General features: G+C 49.2%; 1 protein-coding gene across 1 annotated transcript in view; it reads right to left on the reverse strand.

Moving 5' to 3' along the window:
- ACOXL (acyl-CoA oxidase like) overlaps positions 1–15,446 on the reverse strand; it is a 132,298-nt gene that overhangs the window by 56,076 nt on the left and 60,776 nt on the right. The window contains exon 4 of the mRNA XM_080812790.1: positions 13,400–13,487. Coding sequence (XP_080668916.1) covers positions 13,400–13,487 — 88 coding nt within the window. The remainder of the gene's footprint in view (positions 1–13,399; positions 13,488–15,446) is intronic.

The raw sequence follows: 15,446 nt of genomic DNA on the forward strand, positions 1-15,446 counted from the left end.
AAGAAAAAAACAAAACAAACCCTCTAAAAATGAAAGCATCTGTGGTATCCACCTTCCTCTACCCCTGCTGATGATTCAACGGGGGCTGACTGCCTGATGAGAACGAGGCAGGCAGCAGAACACGGTTCAGAACAAGGTTCATGGCAGCGGCGTGAGGCTCCTTCCAAGACCCTGAGTGAAATGTTTTGGATTCGACATCGATTGTTTTAACTGCTCTGAAGTGTCCTGGTGCAGTTTATTTCAGCTGGGGTGGGGAGGGGGCGTGCAAAGGCTTTCACCTGTCTGAAGACAGTCAAGTTCCCTTAGTTCAACTCTTGCACTGAGTGCGACAGAGAGATCAGCCTGACAATAGTGGGAGAACAACAGATTCTGAGATAACAAGTCACTTTGGGAGTGGGGGTGGGGGGGTGCTAGAAAAAGTGACCCGATTGAAGTAAGAAAATGAAATAAGTAAGAAATTGAAGTAAGGAAATGAAGTAAGAAAACGGTAGTTTGGGAGAAAAAACTTACAGGCCAGTGTGAAATACTTCTGTCTCCCCTTGTGAATATGGGCCACCCGGGACTCGTAGGTGAGGGGTCACAGCCTCACCCCTGCAGCCATTTCTGAAAGGTAGACAGGACTTTGCAACAGAGGAGATCCCTAAAACAAGGAAATGGTTGTACCTAGAATATCTTTCATTATGACATGTTGATGCAAATAAGGGGGAAAGTAAGACAAACCGAATGCACGATAGCACTGAACTTATGCTTCCCTTTGAATTCTGGCCGTAAGTTTGAAGAACTCTTGCTAAGTTGGCAGGCACAAGTGACCTTAAGGATAACATAGGGGGCAGTATTGCTCAGAAATCCCGTCTCGGAATATTCTTTCGGCTTCTCTCTCAGTCCCCATGACAGGGCCCTGCAGAACTGGGGTCCTGCCCCAGGTGCCAAGTTTTGAAGAGCCTTGCTCTGCCATCCCTCTGGCTGCAGCCTTCCCCATGGGGCAATGGGGTAGTGCCCGCCTGGAGTCTGCACCCCCCTTCTCCAGGTACTCAGGATCCTGGGTTTATAGCTCGCATCTCTTCCCCGGGAATGTACTCCATCTGCTGTGTGTACCCCCAGACTCATATGGTGTCCAAGGGACAGCTGTTGGCAGGGCTGGACACAGACCTCGTGTGTCTAGACTCGGGAAGATCCGCACAGTGTGGGATGGATCTGGGGGTGGGACTAGTCAGGGATCTGCAGGGGGGATGCTTCTCCCCATGCTGCTGAGTTCACAAGACTTTCCGGAGTCTGAAAATTGTAAATTGGAGCCTGGCCTTCTGGATGAATGCAGCGGCATTTGTTCAGGCCGGAGGACAGAGTATATTTTCTTCAACACTTTGTCAGCTTGTTTTATACACTTCCCCTGGGCCCCACACAGAGCAGGGCAGTCTTGTGCTAGAGAACGAAGACCTGAAACTAAAACGCAGGTTCACCCAAACCTCTTCAAAGCCAGGTGCTTCCATCTGTCTCTGGAAAGAGGACACAGGTCCTGGCTGCATCTCTCGTCTGGCAGGAGAAGGAGGCTTTCACAATACAGACAAGGAAACCAGCCTCTTCTTAGGCGCTGCAGAAATATGGAGGCTTGACCTCCGCCCCTAAACAGACGGTTCCACCTGAAGGAGTGTGACAGCCGAGCACCGTGTGGCGGGCGGCTGGGCACGGTGCTCTGGGAGCAGTGTCCTCCCTTGCTGAGGCTTCCCTGGCACCAGGGGCGGGTCCCACATCTCCAGCTCAGGTCTGCCTCTCCCTGGGAACCCTGAGGGTCAGGTTCCCCGGCGCCCACCCCCGAGGGTCCTGGTCTGTGGCACAAGGTGGAACACGCTGGTGGTTGTCCCTCAGCCGTCTCCTCTCATATGAGAGTGATAGCCTGCTCTCAATCATTTTGTAGAACTCTCACTCCAGGCCTCTGCAGCCCCCCACCGACCTGTTCATGAACAGGAGTGCAGAAAGAACTCTACCTTTGTTTTCAGAATCAACATGGAGGATAAGCAGGGGCTTTTAACTTCTTGGCAACTAGGGGTTGGGGCAGATTTGGCCTCCTGCCCACTGAGATGCAGTGAAGGGGTGTGCAGCTCGCCCGCAGGGGACTTCCATGCCAGGCAAGGTGTCATGGCTCACTGCCTGGTCCCCTGGCCTGGCTCACACAATCCATTCCAGAGAGCAGGCAGAACGTGGCACATGCCCCCAGCCCCCTGCTCCGTGCCCACGTCTGGGAGCACGACAGGAGCTCTAAGGCCCAAGCTCATCTCCAGGCAGACAAGTTCTGCTTCTCTGTAACCGAGTCTCTGCCTGAGTACTGGGATCACAGCACCTCCAAAGGGATAGCCTTTGGGCAGAGGGGGGACCTCTGCTTCTCCCGTGCAAACCCTCCTTTCAACCCCCTCCCACTACCCCCTCACAGAAGGTCTTCGTCCTCTCGCTTGCTGGCCACACTCCCATGGTTTGTTCTCCATCCTCTGCCCACGCCCGCCCTGGGACTCTTTCCCCAGTGCATCCCCGCCAGGGAAGCTCCCCTCAAGGGAGCCTGCACGTGACAGTCACTCTCTAGCTCAGTCCCTTCATTGGGTTCCTGCTGTCTACCCAGCAAAGGCCAAGCACTGTCATGCAGCGTTCAGCGTTCACCCCACAACCTCTTCAGCCCACTTTTGCAGTATTCCATTTTGTTTCCCGGCCTCTCCCCTGAACACTTCCCTTCTGGCAGAACGGGGCCTTGCCATTCCTTGAACAAGGCCTTTACTTTGTCACCTTCACCTTTGTCCACACTGTGGCCTCCTCCCGGAAGGCACTGCTACACTTTCAACATGGAGATCTTTGTTCACACTTCAAGCCCAGTACTGAGGGAACTTCTGGAAGCCATCTCAGAGTCCCGTGATGTCTGAAAGCTCCCTGTACCTCTCATGGGCCCGTCACATTCCACACGGCAGGCCACATGTACTCGTATCTTATTCCTCCCCTACACTGAGAACGGTTATAGGTCATCCTAGCTCAAAGTTTTCAAGTAGGAGGTCCTGAAAACTTTGTAAGCAAATAAACTGCCAAGTGCTCCCCCCGCTTCCCAGCTCCTTTGAAAACTGTAGGAGCTGTGCCCACAGGCAACACATGAGCTTGGCCAGGCCCTGCATGGGGAGAGCAGTGGGTCCTTCCTGCCATCTTGGAATCCTTGACTCTAGTCTGAGCCATGCAAGTGACATGTGGTAACTGGTTGCCAAGTGCTAGATGTGGACACTTCCTGCAGGGAGCAGGGGCAGACCGTGGGGGTGGGGGCAGACCTTGTCTGTGGTGTCTGGGCCTCGGGAAGAAAGGGGTTCTCCTCTCTCCATGCCTATGACATCACACACCCATCGGATCTTCCTTCTCGCTGCTTCCAAAGGAGAGCCAGCTGTGGCCTTTGGCTCAGGTCAGGCACACAGTCACAAGAGGGAGCAAGCACACAGGCCACTGACTTCCCAGATGGAGTCCTTTCACCCTGGGGCAAATGTGGCCATTCAGTCAGCAAGAGCTGAGGGCGCAGCTCTTCAGGACTCCTCTCTCTGGAGCCTGCAGTCTCCCCATGTGTAGAGAGGCAGCCCACCTCAGGGGGATGGGGCACTCTCTTGCTTATTCAGGGAGGCCCCCAGCTCATCGTGGCCAGTGGGCGCTTACTAAGGCGGACACCAGTGGTGGCCACTACTGCCGTACCTTCTCCCTGGCAGAGAGCCTTCCCCAGGGGACTGCCCCACCCACCTGCAGACCCCTTGTTGTAAGGACAACTCCCAAAGAGACCCTCCCTCCCATGCCACACTGATCTTTGAAGAGAAGAGGAGTTGACCAGTTCTGGAAAACCAAGAGCTGTGGACTCCAGATACAGCATTTACATCAGGAAGATAACGGACATGACAGCTATGAGTCACTGCCTGGGGTGCGGCGTCAACCCGGATGTTCCACTTTGAGGGGTTCACCTCTCAGCATGATGCTATGCTCAGGACTTGGGTATCTCTATGTCCTCAGGCCTCTCTGCCATTCCCCATCATGGCGGCCGACTCACAGGCCCCAGGTTCCCCCTCGCTGCACGTGTCCAGGCTGGATTTGGCCCTGTCCACGCCCCCTTGGTGCCAGAACCAGCCCAGCCCTTCCCATATCACCCTTAGTGCTTCCTCCCACTTCAGCCTCCACCTCCCATCACTCTTAAGGGCCTGTAGATCCCTGTAACGTATCCAGAGTGGCCTCCCCTGACCTCCCGGTCCTGCCAACGCTGCTTCTCAGCTTGTAGCCTCATAGCAGTGTGCTGGATAGCCAGGCTAAACCTCCCGGGTCACAATTCACCTCCATATCACAGCTGCAAATGCTTCCTACAGCCCCAATCTGGTCATGCCTTCCCCTGTTCCAGATCTTTCCCAGAGCCTTGCTGACTATGGAGGTTGACAGTGAAAGCTCCCAGACGAGGCCTGCAAAGGCCTGTGGGATCCTCTGTCTTGTTCCCTACGTGTGCCCTGCCCTTCAGGCACACCAAACTACGAGTGCTTTCCCAAGTCATCCAAGAATTTCACACCTCCCATTCTGCTCTTCCTTCTGCTCATACGCCCTTTCCACCTTTGTAATAGAGGTAAATCTTACCCATCCTTGCTGGCTGCCTCACCGGGCACTTAATGGGGAGCCGTGTGAACACCATACTTAAGTCTCTCCCAAGTTCTCCCAGAGCTTCTGGTCTATGGAAACTGTCATCCAGCTCCGATTAACTCGCCTTGAGAACGGGGGCCATTCCTTACTGGATCTTTCATCTCCAGAACTTAACCCAGTTCCCAGCCCACAGTAGGCCTTCAGCATGTGCTTGCTGGATGAGGATGGGTGAAGAAAGGAGTGAAGGAGAAGTACTCTCCATCCATATTGTTTCTCAAGGACAACTGAGTAGATGCTGGTCTCTAGTGGGGCAGGACCAGATTTTAAATGCTTGTTCTCCATGGGGCAATCAGACTTTGAGACACGGAGCAATCTTCAGCTTCCACGGGACATCCTGCCATTTTGTCCCACGGTCTGACTCAATACCTCGATCCTATCCCTTAGAACTGACACAGTCTTCATGCTCCTTGCAAGAAGGACCAAAGCGAATGGAAGTCAGGGGCTTACAGCTGTAAATGGTCCCGTGCAGCTGGGACTGGAGGCACCTCTGGTGCATAGATCAGAACCCGAGTGTCTCCTTCATGAACCGCTGACGAAAGATTTTTGTGGCGATTTTCGGGAAAACTCAACCACCTGCCATGGTCCAGAATGGGTCTGCATAAAATTTAATTTGTCTTTAACTTCTCAGGAATGAAGAACTACCAAATGTGCACAAGACAAGGAACTCTCATGTTCAAGGTATCCAGAAACTACATTACATATTAAGAAACGGCTATTCCTAACCCTGTGAAAAGTCGTTTTTTCTGCCATGTTATGTTTTTGTGACGAACTTACTTTCTGGTTCATGCACTTTGACCCTGGAGATCACAAGTTAGGTGCCTCTCTACCACACGGGCTTTTTGCTACACTCTCAGACACACAATACTTTTCACCAATGATTACAGAAATCTGTGGGAATTTCATTTTCCAGCCTTCCAATTAAGAGAGAATTTCCAAGTGCTTTTTCAGCGGGGAAAAAAAATCACAATAAACAGCTTCCCCCATCTCTACTTGCCCTGATGTTAAATAAACTTCCCCTGTCGAGTTCCCAATATCCGTTTTAATACAGCAAATCAGGGGACCTACATGTCAGTAAAGGAAGGGGAATATACTGATGAAAACCTTTCTGTTACTTACCTTGTGGTCACTTTCCAATCTAACCCTCGAGGCCACTTTAAGTATATATTAAAACTTGTTACTTCATTATATCTCAGAGGATCGAATTCGGCTTTTTTTTTTTTTCCCCTTTTCAGTTCTCACATTTCTGAGTAAAAGCCATCATTTTCAAGTTCATAGAGCATTATGTTTTCTCTGCAAATAAAATCCCATAACTCTCAAGCAAAGAGAGAGGTAAATTCATAAAGAGGAGACACAGCCCTATTTTTCCTCCTGCCATTTGGGATCTACGATAGGTTAAAAATGATGTTTTTATCTCTGGTGATTTATCAAACTCCAGATTTCATAAAAGATAAACAGATGCCCTAAAGAAAGGATACATCATCTTAATGTTTCATTGTGACACTTTGGTATCTGAAGAGCATGTATATTAAAGATCTCCTCTCCAAAAACTCAATAGTTCCTATGATTTACACAGTTTATTTCTTGTTTTTAAAACACACTGAAGTGAGAACATGCCAGGAGACACCTTAAAAAAAAATGGTCACATTTGAAACATACAGATTATTTATAGACAAAAAAAAAAAAACAACAAAAAAAAAAAACTGAGAGCTGAACGAAAATCTGGTTGGCAACAGACAGTTGCTTTTTCTATGTTTTTTCTGAGTTCATTTTGGTTTTTGTGTGGGTGGTTCATGTGAACTCAAAGGTTATTTGCTAAATGTTTGCGAGATTAGAACACGTTGTCCTTTAAAATCTAAATTTAAATTTATGTTTGTTGCAAACATGTTTCACTTTAGAATATGGGATCATATTTTTAAAGTAGAAAAATCATACCTATAATTGCCATGATAAGACAAGAGTTCCTATGCTCCTATTTTTAACTCACAGTTTAGAAGGTATTATTCTTAATCATAATTCCTATCGGGAAAACTCACAGTACAGAGATCAGCAGTAAAAAATTGTATCTTTTTTACTTTTGTGTTGTTTTCACCTGCCAGCTTGGGTACTGATTAATCTTACTTTGAAACTCCTTAGGTGCCAGAAGCTATAAAGTCAGGGTGGACTGTAGATCGGATCTTTCCGTGTACAGATATAAGGTACACTTTTCAATTACATGATGGGGAAAAAAGATTAAAAAAAAAAAAAAGAAACACGTTTAAGCGGGGGGTGCTTCTTTTTTCTGCCTCTTTAGCAAAGCTGAGCAACTAGATCCAGATCCAACCAGCACTTATGGGCCCCACAAGGTGGGCAGAGGGCAGAAATAGGCTGGGATTTGAATCCTCCCTCTGCTGTGTGAGACTGGGCAACTTACTCAATCTCTCTGTGCTTAGTTTCCTCAGGTGGAAGTGGGATAGACAGCAGCCCTTTCCTCACGACCTTGGCGGGGGATTAATGAATGCTCCCTCCCCCACATTGTGCACTGGGCTTGATACACTGAGCCCTCCCTGGGTGTTAGCGGTCCTCATGGTTATAGGGCCCTAGTGCTTCCTCGGTGATTTTTCATTTCATCCTCACAGAAAACCTGTGATGTGGAAAACAGAAGACCCGTTATTCGGAGACAAATGCGGTAAAAGCAGTGAAATGCAGTACAGGCCGATTTTAATAGAGGAAAGTATGTGTCAAATAAATACACAAGGAAAAATCTGAAAGTTCAAGAAGGCTGTAAGTCCCAGCCTCTGGTGTTTTATCTATAGGAAGGAAAACCCTTGGAGAGTTGGTGGTAGGAGGGTTTCCCTCAAAATCTGAGGCCTAGAGAGCTTTTCCGAGCGAAGCTTTGGGGTCAGCCAGCCCGAGGGCGAAGCCTGTGGTTGGATGCCATCCTAGGCAGTTCGTTTCTCCTCTCAGCCAATTTCTCAACGGGCTTTGTGAGCTTGTTGTGGAAACCGAAGGCGTGACATGGCTCTGGCCCAGGGGAAACCCTCCACAGTGACCGTTACAGTCGGCCGAGATACTGGGGCTCCAGGGATAAGTGACATTCTCTTAGCATCTGGGTCAAGTACTGCAGCTAAATTCTGTTCTCAGCTGTCTTCTCCACAGAGCAGACACAATGCAGGAGTTAGACTTCACTTTTTGCCCTTGTCCCCTTCCTCCCCGCGCAACAGAATCCTTGGGTCATTTGTCACAAAACTCTTTCATACGTTGTCACCTCCTTCAAAGAAGGGTGACTTAGCAGAGTCCTCTCAAGACAGCTTTCTTAGTGACACAGTCCCCAGTGGGTGATGGGGGGCCTCGGGGGCCCAGACCTCAAGTGAAGCCAGTGTGACGGCATTTCTCGGGGGAACCGTAGTTGGGGTCTTTGGGTTGGGCTGACCTAATCTGCAGGTTTACCTATGCAGCCACGGGGAGAAGGCGAGGCTCCTGGGGAGAAACCCCAGCCTTATGAGGGCGGGAGCAACCTTCCTGATGGAGAAGAGCTCTTCTGTAGACTCACAGAAGCCCAGGAGCCATGCTCCATCTCACCCGCTTTCCCAGAAGGGGAAAGGCTAGGAATGCCATATAATGTCGGGCGGTCTGCGCTGTAGAACTTTCTCTTCTTGTGTCCACTTGTTCATGAAGCAATACCACATGGTCAGCCACATTTCTTCTTCTTTCTTTTTGTAAAAACCCCCAACTGCATCAGCCCAAAGTATGCTATGCTCCTCCTTAAAACTGTCTCCCTTTCATTGGACACCTCCCTCAGCAGGAGTGTCCACTCGCATCTCTGGCCCTCGGAGCAATCTTGCACAAGCTCAGAGAAGGCGAGTTCTCACTTCCTTTTCTCTGGTTTGTTGCCACCTCCTGGCATCCCAGATGGCCCCTCTCTGCTGTCCCAGACTTCCGGCTTCAGGGACCCAGCTACTCTAGCAGAGGACTGGAACAGTCGCTCTCCCAGGTGTCTTGTGCTCTGAAATGGGGACCCTCAACTCCCCGCTGCACCTTCTGCTCTCAGAAATGAATGGGTCCGAGGTTTAGTCATGTGACCGGGACAGAGGGAACAAAGCTGGAGATGGTCTTTTTCTCCCCCTCTGGGGCCTCCAAGATGCTGCTGCTAATCATGTCTGCCCATTCTTGGCTCTCTAGGTCCCCTCACCTGCTTCTACCACTCACATGGTTAACGGGTGCTAGACAAAGAGGAAGGTCAGCGTCGGGGGTGGCGGTACCCAAAGCTCCTCCCTCCCACCCAGACCACCGGTCAGGGCAGGCTGGGACTACTTCTAAATATTGTCCCACCCAGCAGAGGGTCCCCATGGAAAAGAAAGGCACACAGATTGTCCCAGCCCACACAATACCTGAGGTGCCCGCCCGCCCTCCATCTCCGGCAACAACAGCCAAACACACTGAAGAAATCTGTATTCAAATAAGGTATGTTGACTTTCAAGTTCAGTTCCGCTCCAGAGGGCAGGCTCACTCTTCAAGTGCAGAGGACTTAGGGTCTTGGGGCACTTCTGCAGTGGAGTGTAAGGGGGGCGATGAGGGACCTAAATCCACACGGGACTCCTGGATGAAGTTATGGCATTTTATTTTTCTGAGCTCGAGTAACAAAATGCACATTCATTGAGGGGGTTAGTATGTTCCCCTAGTTCCCTGGAAGATGAATGTGAAAGCTAAAACGAAATCGAGGTGAATGTAGTTTGTGTAAAGAATAGCCCCATTAACAAATGGGGGCGAAAAATGCTGATCCCATGAAGGATACTGGAGCAAGCACTCATGGATAAAATACAGAAAGAATGCTGTAATAACACATATGATCACATTTTTATTAACAAAGAAAGTCTTGTTTGGAAACAAATCGTCCCTGAGAGGAGTCTGAAATTAATCCTCCGACAGGCAGAAAGCCACACTACTTATATATTCTAATCATAATTACAATGTGCTCTTAATGCGAACGTTCTAAATTATTAGTCACTTTATTAAGAACCGGAGAAGGGACTTCTGCAACATAATGAGAGCACCTTACAGCTCAGAGGAGGGAAAAACCAAGAGACAATTCTGCATGGAGCTGGAGAATAGTGGATGTGACTTATTTAATAAAAGTGCTTAGTTTCTTTTTTGTTTAGGAATCGGTACACCCTGAGGGGTTCAGACAGCACTGTGCTTCAGAGCTGCTCTTTCTAGGGCAAGATAAAAACGTGTATCACAGAAAAATAACGATTTATCATTGTAATGGTTACATCCCACTTCAGAAACCACTAGAGACTGCTTAACATTTTTATTTCAAACATGGTTTTCCCGAGTCTTCAGGTGACAACGGATACTGATGCCAGAAGGTTCCCACCATCCCCCCATTTGTTCCTAATAAAAATGGCTAGATTCTGAGTTCATTTTCCTGTGGGGTGACGTTCAGGTCTGTGCTTTCACGGACTGATCCTTCCCTTCCCTCCTTTGTGCTCTTTCTTTGAAAGTCTCCAAAGGCAACATCTGGGCCCGGTCACTGAAGACAGATGGGCTCCTTCTACTTCTTCTCCCAACCCCTGGGGACCTCTGGCAGTGGCGCAGCATGCTACTTAAATGTCATGACATGCTGACGGAACTGTCCCTGCGCAATGTGTGCTCGGCGCGGTCCTACTGCAAGAACCCATTCCGTATCCGTTCAGACCTCCTCATTACGGATGACTTTCTCGATCTCAAAACATTCCTGGGAGTTCTAGAGGCTGTCATTGAACTAATTCTTCTTATTTTTTCTTCTGTTACTTTCTATAGCCAAACTGTCTTCCTCTAACCCTGATAGGGGCCAATTTCCTGAAAATAATCACTTTTGCTACTGTGGCTATTAGCTAATAAAAGGTAGGGAGTCCATTCAGATTTCTTTTATGCTGTGGCAATATTAAATCTGTGATATTGCCTGTCCATGTTAAGACTTCCTGCACTGGAACCTAACTTGCTTAAATTGTTCTCTTGTTCTTACGCTTAAGAAACAAGGATCTGGGGCACCTGGGTGGCTCAGTGGGTTAAAGCCTCTGCCTTCGGCTCAGGTCATGATCCCAGGGTCCTGGGATCGAGCCCCGCCTGCTTCCCCCTCTCTCTCTGCGTGCCTCTCTGCCTACTTCTGATCTCTCTCTCTGTCAAATAGATAAATAAAATCTTTAAAAAAAAAAAAAGAAAAGAAACAAGGATCTAAATGTTCCACTTTGGTAATGGGAACTAAGGATTTTGTAGAGTAGTAATTAACAGTAATAAAACAGTAATTAACAGTAATAAAAATTTTTTATTGAACCCTAACTATGGATCAGATGCTAAGATAAGGGCTTTTGAGTATATTCTCAGTAGCCCCATGAGGTAAATTTCACATTATCTCCATTTTATAAATGAAGATGAGACGAAACCTCAGAGAGGTTGATTAATTCACTCACCATTGCACAGCAGATAGAGAGAAATAAAGTCTCTGCATTCAGTTAACCAGACTCTGGAGCCCGAGTTCTCAACCCTCATGCTAAACTTAATTATGCTCTCAACAGATAGGATGAGTGGCTCAAGGCGTAATGGTCAGTGTTTCCAAGGCAAAGGCTTGAGTTCAGGGATTCTTTGATGCCTGCCTTCAAACTTAATCACACCTTCTAATGTTTAGAAGTGTTTCACTTGGAGTCCACTTGGTTGCTGCTTGTATCCTGGGAAGGGTGATATCTGTGGTCAGCACATGGAAAAGCAGGGGGAGGAACCCAGGCAGTGGGGTCACAGGCAGCCCTGAGAGCCATACATGTCAACACGGAGTGCAGAAGAAGGCCTGGGACGCAACTGCCTTCAGTAAAGGTGCCTCCTGTGCTGCTTTATATGCCAGGTAAGTTTTAGCCTGATCGACAAATCTGGAAAAACACCCCATCGACAGAAGAGGGGAGGTTTGCATAAATTTCTCAGGGGCTGAGTTGGTGCTGAGGACATCAAAACAGTTTAGGAAGCAGCCTGTGGGCTCCAGGACCCAGCCTCTGTGGCAGGGGGGCCAGCACGGACACTAGGACGCTCCTCCAAGAGCTGTCCAGTCCAACCTTCTGCAACGTTCTATCACTGAATTCCACATGGAGAGTTCCCCACGGGATGGAGCGTGTACAAATGATTCAGCAGTTGGGTTCTCCTTTGTGATGAGTAAACTGGCATTCTGGATTATACAGCTGTTACCTTTGAGTTTGATTAAGGTGGGTCAATTCCCTTGAGCCTCATATACTGTGGGTGTGCAGACAAATTAAAATTCCTGGATCCATAGATGAGGGAACTCAGTCCTATGACTTAATGACCTGTGGGGAGGGAAGCTTTTGTCCTCCCTCTGCTACTCTCAGCCCCTGAAGGGGCTCACTGTGTAAAAAGGCTGCTCCCGGTGTGTTGCCCCCAGGCCCCATGAGGAACGCATACTCTGGGCATAATCACTTGTGTGTTCTCATTCCTGTCCACACTCCTAAGCCCTGTGTCATGAGGCTCATCATGGTCCCAAGCACTGGGCTGTGCCTTGAGGGAGAGAAGAGGCCAGGCTCAGCCTACTCACCCCAGTCTGGCTCTTGCCAGCTCTTGGGGAGGGGTCTGGCCACCCCACAGTGACTAACAACATGGCGCTCTGCTCTCCTAGTACTGCCTGGCTGGGGAGGGAAGGTGGTGGTCAGGCTGTGAGGCAGGTGGGATGCCGGCACTCCTGGGTTGCTGGCTTGACCCTTAACAGAACCCCTCCAGGAATTCCACCCCACGAGATGGTGCCCATGGACATGCCAGGACTGGGAGCCAGGCCCTGGAGCTGTGGTGGTGACCAAACCTGACCCTGCCTTCCCAGGGCCAGCTGTGACCTCGGTGGGATGGAAAACCCCACACGGCACACAAGCCTAGTGAGAGTCTTCTCCCTTTAAGACCTTCCCCCCGGAGTAAGAGTTTATGATGAATGAACAAATGATTCTTGATGCTACACAAAATTTTCAGGAATAATTTGCCCTATCTTGATGGATCGTACTCTGCTTTCAAAGTTTCTTTTATTTTTTCTGATTTGGGTTTGTTCAGGTCAAAATGGTCACTCATGTTTTCTCAGTGTCGGCGCTACTGACACAGAGGCGGGAGAGCTCTTTGCTGTGGGTGCTGTTCACAGCCTGGGGGGGTGTTTAGTAGCGTCCCTGGCCTCTGTCCACCAGCAACCCCTGCTCGGTTGTGGCAACAAAAAATGTCTCCAGATGTCGCTAAATGTACCCAGGAGGGCTTGAGAGCCACCGCTTTAAAAGGCTGAACCGGTTTCTGGCTAATTTGAGGATTAGGTTTAAGTAGTTAGTTGTGGTACTTGAAATATTTCAGGCAGGGATCCTATTAGAACACCCTCCTTTTACCTGTGCGGGCACCCTCCGGTTTGTTTACGGGGGAACGGCAGTCCTTGTTGGACAGAGGGGCACTGCTGAGGGGCCCGCCATTCGCCCGCCAGCTGGCTTCTGTCGAACCAGTACTGTTGGCAACTCTCAGGTTGTGTTGGAGGTACTGGTTCTGGAGTTTAGTGTTGGGTTTTGTCAGTGTCGTTTGGTGAGTGTTCCTGGTAAGTTGGGGGTTAAGTTATTTGGGGGCCTCTACATTCAGCACGAGGGCTCAGCCTGGTGTGGGGACTGTCCTTGGTCTGTAGTCTTATTCCCAGACACCTTGCAGCCCTCTGAGCCGCCCCATTACAAATATTTAACAAGAGCCAACTGACCTCTGTGGATGTGTGCCAGAGACAGGCAGGCAACGTGGTGAAGACACGCGTTCCAGGCACTGAAAAAGTCCTCTTTCTTGGTCACCACCTGTCAAATGGACAGAATGAAAGGAACCGCTGAGGTCTTCCCAGAGAACAGAACTTAGAAGCAAGGCAGATGGCAAATTTGCACATTTTTAGTACCACCTGAAGCCTGGGTAGGTTGCAAGGCTGGCCTCCGTGACCCACAGAAGCAATTTGTTGATGAAGAAAGGCCATCAGTGTACTGTGAGTTCAGGTTCTACGTTGGTAGGAATTCCTCATACACAGCAAACATGACCACTGCCGGCTGCTGACTCTCGAGATGGCACAGGCATCCAGGTAACAGTGCGTGGGGGACAATGCACGCACAGGTAAAGCGACACCATTTTACTCGGGGCGCTCTCTGCCTGCAGAACTGTGACTCCCAGATCGAACTGCATTAAGTCTAATCTGCAGCAAAATGAACCTGCCGTCCCTCCCTCCTTCCTTCCATTGAAGGCAGGTACTTCCATTTGTTTTCAAGTTGTTTCTCTCGAATGCCCATGAGGTCTCCAGTGAGGTCTCCAGAACGGGCATCTGGCAGTGGCCGGGTGTGATGTGTGGGAGGGGCTAGGAGTGTGGGAACTGCACGTCCAGCACTTCTGCGTCCTCCCTCCATCTGACCGGTCCCTTTAGCTGATCTAACCCATGCAAGATGCTCTTTCAATCACTCCAATGAACAGAGTTGTTTTGCTTTGTTCTTTGCTGTTTTTGGGGGGTGAGGGGGTTGGTGAGAAGTGAGAGAAGAGAACTAGAAGAAGATAAGAATGAAGAAAATACACAAAGAGAAACATGCCGAATCACGGAGCAGGCAGTTAGTCATTTCGGTGGAGCTAAGGGCAGATTCTTATCTGACCAGAGAGGAGTGTTGAATTTGTCACTTCTGACTTTTCTTTGTTTCTTCTTGCCTTTTTTTTTTTTTTTGGTTTGTTTGTTTTGAAAACCTAACAGTTTGATATTTAAATTTTCAGCCCTTGTCTTTGCTCAAAGAAATAACACTCAGATAGAAAATCAGATTCTGCATCTGCTTCCCATTTGTTTTAAACTCACATGCTGAGCCCTGTGGTTGGAAGGTAGCCTGCCCCCTGCAGCTCCATGGTTCCTGCAGGGCCTGGAGGACCTGCTTTGTCAAAGCCCTCCTGGAACAGAGTGTTTTGTGCTCCAGTGGAAAAACAGCACTGCAGAAAGCCTCTACCCATGTATAATTTAGCATGATTACCTGGGGCAGCAGGCACAGTGTGGAGGACCATGCCACATGTGCCTTGGAGTCCCCACCTAACTGCGTCTTACGACAGTCAAGGGCGAGGATAATGTCTGTCTCGGTCCCTGAATCAGGATCTCTCGGTGCTGGTATCAAAATTACAGGTGAAAAGGTGTGATAGAGAATGCAAGTCTCAAGGAATGGGCCAGAGAATCTCTCGCACAGAGGTGAGGGCAAGAGCTGGCCAAACACTCCTGTCCCCAAGCTCTCCCCATCACACTGCGGAGGAAAACACCAGGAAATCCGTGCTGGGGCCTGGTGGACAGGCTCTCCCAAACGTGAGTGGGCTGTCCCCTGACACTGTATGGGAAGGAGAGGGGAGGGTAAAACAGTGTGTGGAGGTGTCCAAACAGAACTGAGAGCACTCTTACAGTTTTAAAAATCTAAACATATACACTTAAGTCTTTCACTGGTCTGATCGAGAGAAAACCAGAAACAGACAATTAATTGGACAATACAGACCCTGCATGAAGAAGGGACTTTAGATGAGAAAACACTGCAGAAGGCCCTTTATGAAGCTTGTTGTGACTGCACCCTCAAAAAGTACACGGCAAAAAAAAAAAAAAAAAAAGGCAAGTTCAAGTTAAGGGGAAAGGCCCCTTGAAGGCCTGCCAGCTTGCTCCTAAGTGCTTTTCCTTATATGTTAACATCAGACTGCTGCAGCGGGACCCACTTGAGCAGGCTCAGTGTAACCTTGTCCCTGCTGGCAAATGGTGCCCCCTCGCA

Source organism: Martes martes (genome assembly GCF_963455335.1).
Source record: "Martes martes genome assembly, chromosome: 9".
Taxonomy (NCBI): domain Eukaryota; kingdom Metazoa; phylum Chordata; class Mammalia; order Carnivora; family Mustelidae; genus Martes; species Martes martes.